The sequence below is a fragment of the Nymphaea colorata genome, chromosome 3 (genome assembly GCF_008831285.2).
Source record: "Nymphaea colorata isolate Beijing-Zhang1983 chromosome 3, ASM883128v2, whole genome shotgun sequence".
NCBI classification, from domain to species: domain Eukaryota; kingdom Viridiplantae; phylum Streptophyta; class Magnoliopsida; order Nymphaeales; family Nymphaeaceae; genus Nymphaea; species Nymphaea colorata.
Genome location: NC_045140.1, coordinates 10,200,768 through 10,209,786, shown reverse-complemented (window position 1 = coordinate 10,209,786; position 9,019 = coordinate 10,200,768). Strand labels below are relative to the sequence as shown.

The 9,019-nt window shown below is 38.3% G+C and overlaps 1 protein-coding gene across 4 annotated transcripts; it reads left to right on the top strand.

Moving 5' to 3' along the window:
* The first annotated feature begins 353 nt into the window (after nt 1-353).
* LOC116250743 (WPP domain-interacting tail-anchored protein 1-like) lies at nt 354-7,572 on the top strand. Of its 4 annotated transcripts, none has more exons than XM_031624647.2 (6): nt 354-624; nt 1,080-1,630; nt 1,805-3,258; nt 4,212-4,406; nt 6,326-6,445; nt 6,732-7,183. In XM_031624647.2, exons 2-6 carry the CDS (start codon nt 1,096-1,098, stop codon nt 6,867-6,869), a joined length of 2,442 nt encoding a protein of 813 aa, XP_031480507.1. In that variant the 5' UTR covers nt 354-624; nt 1,080-1,095; the 3' UTR covers nt 6,870-7,183. The 4 variants fall into 4 exon arrangements, with proteins under 4 accessions (XP_031480507.1, XP_031480509.1, XP_031480510.1 ...); XM_031624649.2 differs by lacking the exon at nt 6,732-7,183 and adding an exon at nt 7,199-7,572 and having other exon boundaries at nt 355-624; XM_031624650.2 differs by having other exon boundaries at nt 355-624; nt 6,694-7,184.
* The last annotated feature ends 1,447 nt before the right edge of the window (nt 7,573-9,019 follow it).

The following is a 9,019-nucleotide window of genomic DNA, read 5'->3' as shown; positions in this document are numbered from 1 at the left end:
ATGCATGATTCAACTATGATAATTGGTCTTAGATTATTAGAACACTAAGATTTTTTGTACCATGGATAACTCATTCAAACGATCGAACTTGGACACAAGGCCCCATATGTTGTTCAAACTAATGTACTGTGACAGGACAGCTAGAAGCTAAATACAAGGCAAATAAGGCTAACATGAGATATGATATCATTGGAAAGAACAAAATCTTGAGACTAAATCCGGCCCATCTGCGGTGCAAGCATTCGTATTCAAATTGCATATCATTTGACTTGTTTATCCAGGGGTGAGCTTCTCAAATGCCGAAACCTCATGAGTTAAGATCCGTCCATCTCGGGGATAGACGGTCACGGGCTGCCCTAAGCATGTTCAATTAGGAACGTGACACGATGTGCCGTTTTTAATAACTATGATTTTCTGATTAACTTATAGAACGCAAATGATGAACTTCATAACTCGCATGGAATCGTGCCATCACGCTCTGCCTCCTCTCCCTCCCCTTCTCACGCTGGAAGTGGATTTATGAGGAAAACCAGAGATTGAAGTAGAACCCACAAAAAATTCTTTGGTTTTTGCCCATAGTTTGGTGATTAGAGTTTCTGTATACCGTTTGAACTGAAGTTCGAGGTAAATGGTTATCTCTGTTGTTTTTTTCTCTCTTCTTTTATTTTGTTTCGGTGGAGTATCGGGCGACAATACGCGAAGTTGCGCGGAATTTTCTTTCTTGTGTGTTTTTTGTTATTGTTCTCGTACAATTTTTTTGTTGTACGTCTTGTACTTTTCGTCAATCCATCGGTAGATCAATTATCGTTTGATTTTCTTTGCAGACATTTATTGTTCTCTTGTTGGTTTAGTCCAGACGATGAAGAGAAGTTCTTATAAATCAATTGAACAAAAAATTATCTAGATTTGCTGCTGCGATTACCAACCCAGATCAATTTTATTTGCTGAATTTCATAGAGACTGCAACTTTTGGTTTGTGAAATTTCATGGTTTTGATAGTGAATCAAAGGGAAATGTTTATGTTCTCATCGTGAACCGAGTCAAGATTTTGAGTTGTATCTCGTGGCGTCTTTGTCTAGGAAAAATTGATGACCGATGTCTTCCCCCAACGGATTCCATGGTCAAATTGAGAACTGGCACACAGACCTAATGGCATCACCGCGAGGGATGGTGGAAGAATTGGGAGACGGGTATGGCGGCGAGAACGGGCAACCGAATGGTACTAACAGAATCCTAACAAAGATAGAACTTGATGTGGCCTATTCCATGGAGAAGGTCCAAAACTTGGAGATTCTTCTCATACATGTAGCGTCTATCGCCGGTGACTTTGAAGCGCTTGCAATCGAGAACAAGGATCTGGTTGCAGATTCTGAGGAGAAAGTGTTCGAATTCGATCTGTTGTCCTGCATTTTGGATTCGGAGACCGAGGAGATTGAAGCCTTCGTGAACTCTATACAGGGCGAAATTCTGATTGTTCGGCAGAAGACTTCGGAGGATGTATTTAGTGAATATAGCTTCAAACTAGATGAGTCTGAGGAAGCTTTAAGGCAATCTCAGGACCAGCTTTTGGAGATGAGGATGCTGGCAGCCAAGTTCAGACGAACCTTATCTTTCATCGGCCAAGAAACTGGTAGATCTCAGGCGCCTTATTTATCTAGTATATCTGATTATAAAAACTGGAATGAAAATGTGAAGATATGATCCATTTTTAGTTAAAAGTTTCAATTTGTCTCCAACGTCGCAGTTGTTTTAACTCTTTGCTCTCTATCTCTCTACTCTCTCTTGCTGTGCTATTCCTTTTCAGGAAATAATGGAGCAATTGAACATGATAAGTATCGATTTGCAGATGCAGTGGAGAAGCCTCAGCTGCATGATCAACAGCGTCACATTCTTAGAATGCTGGAGAATTCTTTGGCAAGGGATATTGACCTAGAGAGAAAACTCTGTGCAGCAAGGCACAGCGAAGAAGAGCTCAAGTTTAGGTTGCATTATACAGAGGAAGAATTGTTCTTGACAGAAAGGACGATTGAGAAGCTATTGCAGAAGGCTTTTGAAGCAGAAAACTTGGCAGAGATGTTGAACGGGAACCTTGCAGAAGTCGTGGGCAAGCATCAGATACTTCAGTTACAATTACACAGTGCTTTGAGAAGAGAAGCCGACCTGAAATCTTCACTAGTGGAAGCTCCTAAAAAGCTTTCTGATAAGGAAAACACTTTGAAAGAAAAGGCAGTAAGACATGTAGAGCTCGACGAGCTTGCATCAAAGTGCACAGAATTAGAAGCGAAGCTTAACCAAGCTGAAGATAGATGTAATCTTGCAAATACAGAAATAGCAGTTTTGAAAAAGAAGCTAAATACGACTGAGCAGTTGCTGCAAGATTCTGATGTTCGTCTAGAGGTTGCAGTTACCTCTTCTAAGAAGCAACTTCATGACTTAGAAGCCATGCTCAGTGACCAAAATGCCAAGGTTTTGGCTGCTGAGAAAAAGGCTAAAGATGCTGAAGCTAAATATTCATCACTATCTGAAAGTAAGCAAGAACTTGATAAAGAATTTGAGTGCCTTAGGAGCAGGACACAACTTCTAGAGTCTACTGAGGGAAAGCTTTGTGATTTGGAAGCCTTGCTGAATGAGCTACATAAAAAGGTTTTGGCAGCCGAAAGTAGAGCTAGTGATGCTGAAGCTAAATATGCACTACTATCTGAAAGTAAGCATAAACTCGATAAAGAGTTTGAGTGTCTTAAGGACAAAGCAGGATTTTTAGAGTCTTCTTTGCAGCAATTTGAGAATGACAATAGTGAAGCAAAGCTGAAGCAAGCAGAAGACAGATGCTCCCTTGCGCAGTCTGAAGTCATAACCTTAAAGGTAAAGCTAACGTCACTTGAAAAGAAGCTCATGGATGTCGAAGTTCAGTCCCAAGATTCAATGGCATCAGCTGAGGCAAGCAGTAAGGAAAAGGATATGCTAAAGAAAAGAGTCAGTCACATGGAGGGAGTGATCCGTGATCTAAAGGCAAATGCTTTGGTTGCTGAAGGAAGAGCCAAGGAAGCTGAAACGAGGTGTGCATTACTTGACAAAAACAACTTAGAACTTAATCAAGAACTAGAACATCTCAGAGACAGAATAGAGTGCCTAGAGGCCTCTTTGAACCAATCTGAGGGTGAGAAGATTGCTGCTGCAAAGGAGATAAGTGCCAGGTCACACATAATAAATGACATGATCAATCAATTGGCCATTGAGAGGCAGCATCTTGAATTACAGGTACATCAAATTTGTTCCCTTTACCTGGTATTTTGGTCATATCATGGTTCACAATTTTATTCTTGTGTGATAAAGTATGTGGAAAGTTCTATGGTCTTTGAAGTGTAAAAAATGCACATATTTGATTTCATTTTTGAGAAAGCTGTGAAAGATTTGCTTTTTCTTATATTTTAGCATGATATGAAACTTTCTGATCATGATGGATATGTGACCTTGATAACATAGCTCCTAGATTTCCATATCTTGATCCAAGATGCATCCACATGTTGCTTGCTTGCACATGGTTTTAGTTTCTTTAGTGGCAATGTCAGGAAGGTTGTATAGCAATATTGGGAGCCTGGCATTTATAAGGAAACATGTTTTCCATGTAACAGCGAAACATCATTTTCAAATAGAGTTCCAAACCCCATGGACCCTCTGGACATCTTGTTGATTTTTCAAGTAGTTAGTTGTGCACAGAACTCAATGACCTTTCTTGCTCTTGTTAAAGCATTATTGACCATGACTAGGTATTCAGATCCATTGGAATATGCTTTTGTGGATGAAGTTTCATTATCAACTTGTCTATATATCGGCACCTATTGCTCGCAAAATCTGCAGGCATTATGGAAACCTGCACTTAACTGTTGCCTATAACACCCTATTCCAAACCGTGTCTAATGTCATATTACAATGACAACGTGGAGGTTTGGGGCAAGTTCTGGTAGCGAATTTGGATCCAATGCAAGACTTCTATATTAATTGACTTTAACAGTGATCATTTTTCCATATACTCTAATTAATCTACCTCTCTGATATTGGTTAACATCTTCTAGGTTTTCCTGAAGTTCAAATCCTTATTTTCATAGGCTTTTCTAGAGTTCATTTTATAAACTAATGATTTTAATGCTTGCCGTGTTTCTGTTCTGATGTTTACTCAGTTATATTCAGATTAATATTCTTATTATGTGCAGATCTCAACATTAATAAAAGAAAATGCCATTTTAGCTGCAAAGCTCTGGGCCAATGACAGCATTATGAGTGACTCTGTATGTGAAAAGAAGCTACCAAAGGAAGGAGATGTCATAGACATTGATTCCACAAGTGCAACAGCTACAGTGAAGACATATCTGGAATCAGAACCAAGGTCGTCGTATGAGCAAGTGAAGGTGCTGTCTTGTTCAGTGAATTTGATTGCTTTTTTCTTATACTATTGAAAAAAAATCCAAATACAGACATGTTGTTTTCTCCGTACAAAAAAATTCCATTTCTATGAGTGACGATGTATGTGCCAGTTTGCATTTTCTTGGATATGATGACAACTCTGCTGTTCATATATTCTTCTGTAAATTAAGAAATATATGGATCTGCATAAAAAGAAAGTTGTATAGTGGGCCAATTAGGCTTCAACCGGGTTATTCTATTCCACCTCTTATAGAGAAAAGAACTTAAATAAAAAAATAAATACTTAATAACATGGCCATACATTTATACAAAACTTCTACCCTTAGCACATGCAAAGGAGCTGCAGACAGTCAAGGAATCCACGAATAGTACATGATGGAGCTCGAGAATAAATGATTATCAAAGGCAGGATCTAGGGTTAGTGCTAATTAATAATTTGGAACGACTTCATAGGTATATCTTCGTATAGAAAAGGTCAAATTGGACCTATAAAGCTTTGTGGTGGAAGCATTATTAACGATTTGAGATCTACATGTATAATCTTCTAAGAAGGATCCATTGGCCCCCCTTAAGGTTTCCTAAAAATGTTGATGCTTGTGGTGACATAATAACAGATTTATTTGCTGCTAATGCTCAAATTTGCAATCTCTAACATTTCTAAAATCTTGAATCAGAAGTCTCTCTAATATTTCCTTCAAGAACATTTGGATAATTTTTGGCTGTTTTGAGTAATATTTTTTGCCACAAAAATTTATCTCTTGGTGCCTTTTCAGAGTTCTCTTTTTGTTTCATTAAATGCCAGATTGTCAGTTTCCCTTGCAACAACAATTGGAAGTAATTTTCACCTCTCGAATTTGATGATGCATTGTTAACTTTAGATTAGCTGGAAGGAGTTGAAGCCAAGATAGTTTGTGATTATGATGGTATATGTGAATTGGACATAAGATTCTACTCATACTGAATTTATGTCATCTCAATATCATTTCTTGTTTTAAATATTGTCTTTTGCATGCAAATATCTTGAATTGGTGAGCCTGCTGATTTGGTGGATCAGTGGTTTCACTATTTCAGTTGAATCAGTTGTGAATCCATAAAAACAAGACGTCATTTCTCAAAAAAGTAAGTGAAAAAATAAAAAATTAATTTAAGTAAAAAATTTAAAAAAATTTTGCAGAATATTTAGAAACTGGCACGTGCTAATCTTTGAGGCCTCCAACATTGAATCGGTTTGCTGCTGCTGGCTTAATTCAAATGAACCAATTCAGATGACACTGATACCTAGTGAGTTTGAGTAGACCGGATTTTGATAACACTGGTTCCTAGTATAGACCTCTATTTAAGGTGCTAAAGAAGCAGAATTAGGAAGGATGGCCCTTCCATTCGCAAGTAGCTATTCCAGAGCTTGAATATGCAATTTTCTCTACTGGTAGTGCGGGATGTAAATGTGCTGTTTTATGGATGTGAACTTTTTAAACATTATAAATGAAATGGAGTAAACGTACTGGAGTCTTTTAGTCACGATACCTATTTAAAACAAGAGTAAAAACAGAAGTGTCCTCAAATCCAATAAAAAAAATATTCATCTGAGTTGTTAGCATATTTTGTAATCTGAATCTGGCCCCAAGCTCCTCTAATTTATCTTATAGCTTTTTGCTTCCTTTGGAATGGTTTTTGTGGGTATTTCTTCTCTCTAAATGCACTCTTTTTTGATGCGTAGGCATGTATTTATTTTGTACACCTTTTCCTGCGTAAAATGATTTTATTCCCATGGTTTCACTTAGCGCTTGAATTCCATTTCTGGCCTTGGTTTTGCTTCCTGCTAGCTTTATTTGGGCCTATCACCTTCTTCTGTCTCCTAATCACGTTATGTCATGCGTGACTGATAAGGTTTACGGGTTTACAGGAGGTAGATGTGTCAGTAGCGGATACCTCTGGTCCACCGTTTGAGTCTGTCAACACAGCTACAGGCGATGAGGTTGATTCATCTACCACTGCGGCAGTGAGAACAATTGAAGTAGGACAGGTTTCTGCCAAGTATATTGTAGCTTTTGTTGTTGTATTAGTTGCGATTCTCTTTATGTACCTGCTACAACAAGAAAAATGTCCTTTTTGAAGTTGATTTTTTTTAATTCGTGCCTTTCCTTTCCAGTCCACTCTCTCTCTCTCTCTCTATATGTGTGTGTGTGCGTGTGTGCTGTAACTGCTGTTTGATAACAGTAACATGCATCTGGAAATTGACCAGCGTATATATCTTGCTCAATGATTTTTCAGCTTGCTGTCGAAATCCTACTAAACCTCCCTTTGCCTAGGTATGTGAAGAGAATTGTCCTGTGCCTATTTCTGGGTTAGGCTGCAGAGCCGCCTATAAAGGAAGTCTCATCAATAACAACTGTCAGGATGTCAAGTCCTGGGCTACCTTTATGATGATAAAAGCCAAGCAAGTGTAGCGTGCCTGCATGAATCTGTCTTCATGCATGTTTGTGTAGTTTATATTGCAGAAACACTCCATAGTGAGGTGTGTGCAATAGGCTTGAAGTTCCAACCAAGCAAGATGCTGAACTCAAATTAGTTCCCTGTCAGATGGACCATATAAAACTACAATTTATTTCATTAGAGAAAACATGTGAGAAGTACGAATATCCGCATCACATGCCATAGTCAGAAGCAACAACAAACACATATCAAGCGCACGCGAGAAGTGATGTGGAGGAAAAACAAGCATTGATCTCCTTCCCTGCAGATACTGATGATCAAGGGCATATCATGCTCCTTGCAGGGGAGGGACTCCACAGACAGAGAGAAGTTCTGGGACGACAAACGGTGGTATCTCGAGCCAAAGATGCAGCAAATTAAGGCATGAATCGCGAGGGGTCTTGACCACTTCACCGAGGACCTGACTGAGGGCGACTTTGTGACGTGCGAACTGCCAAGTGAATCAACACCACCTTGCTGCTCATCTTCTTGTTTAAGTCGGTCCCCCTTTTTGCAGTTTGTAGCCCAGCCAACAGAGTTCTATTTATATGTTCGTGAACAAGGACGCCAAAAAGGCATTTTTATTCGTTCAGTTCATTGAACAGATGGAATAAATCATAACTATTCGTTTCATTTGAGTAAATGGGGCCTCTTGCTTCGTTACTGCTAATATTTGTAGTGGTTTTGGAGATTTGATGGATTCATTTTGCAGTTATATATTGCTCTGCTATGGTTGTCTGTAATAAGATGCATCATTTTCTGTCATGTGAATGAATTCCCGTTTCATTCATGTTACTTTTTCTAGAAGGCTATGATCCTACAGGATTTGACCAATCCTTTGTAGTGGAGCCAGAGCGTTAGAACCTGTACTACCCACCTACGAGAGTTACTACAACATATATAAATATGATTACTTTGAAAATCTTGAAAAGACAAATTGATGACTCACGATATCTCTAAAATTTTGAGACATGAGAATTCATGCTCTTTTTTTTACTGTTGAACTGGTATTGTTTAAAACATCATTTATTTTTTAAATAAATCGGGCGTGTTCTATGTGAAGTCTGACAGCAATAATAGTACCACTTCTATAGTACAATTACCGTTGAATTACATGTATGGGGATGTTTATGCAACCTGGGAGCACCATTGAATTGCTGCATGGATATTGAGAAAAATTTGAAGTAAATTTAAGAGCAAGAAAGATGCATCTAGAAAAACGAGGATCATTAATTTTGACAATTAAGAAAACTTAATTGAAACCATGACCTAAAAACATCACTTTGCCACTGTTAATGGCATCAAATTGAATAATAACTCGAAAGTAAATTATAGCCAGACAAACGCAAGGTGTAAGTGATCTTGTGCAGTTACTGCAACTTCAACGGTAGCATGAGATTTGTCATTGGTACTTGAAATCTTTGAACTATGCGTTTAACCTGCATATAAGCAATGGTTTACTGTAGTTACAAGGTTGACTGGCAATGCATAAACACGCACGAGATTGAGGATAGGAAGAACCTAATAATTTTTTTACCTATTGCATAGAAATAGTTATGCATTATATATTGTTGAATGAAATGCTGAAAGTAATATAGAAGATAGCTTACTGGTTCCATTATGCATTCCAGTACGCCAAACATAAATGCCAGTGGTACAGCAAGTTCCATGTAATATGTATAGTTTGTCTTCTGGATCAAGACGGTGAATTAAACATGAGACCCAAAGGGAGACCAAAACCTCAAAAGGAAAGCCCATAAAATGCTGCTTTATGTAGGGTGCGATTCCTGGATGTACTTACTATGATGAGAAGCAGACAGATTGATTGCTATAGAGAGCAGATAGTCTTTGTTGTGACGTTTACACGAACACGCAGCTCCGTCGTCTTTACAAGTGGATGCACCTTTAGTCATGCGCTTATTGCATACTGAAAGTCAACAAAACATAGTCAATGTCGCTAATTTATTGCCAGTAGTAAAGTTCAAGTCAGATGGATGTCTTCAACAGTTATTGTCAGTTCAGAAGAATTACAGGAGAGAAGAAAGAAGTCCAAGGCCAATTCAAATAATGAAAAAGAAAAGAAGAAAGCAGTCTTTCAAAACTTGCCATTTCCTCAGCAGCTTTG

What these genes read in the sequence shown, in the direction of transcription:
- LOC116250743 (XM_031624647.2), top strand. Translation starts at nt 1,096, where the DNA reads ATGTCTTCCCCCAACGGATTCCATGGTCAAATTGAGAACTGGCACACA. An exon ending in TTTCATCGGCCAAGAAACTG is followed by an intron (nt 1,631 to 1,804) that starts GTAGATCTCAGG and finishes ATTCCTTTTCAG; the next exon opens with GAAATAATGGAGCAATTGAA. An exon ending in CGTCGTATGAGCAAGTGAAG is followed by an intron (nt 4,407 to 6,325) that starts GTGCTGTCTTGT and finishes ACGGGTTTACAG; the next exon opens with GAGGTAGATGTGTCAGTAGC.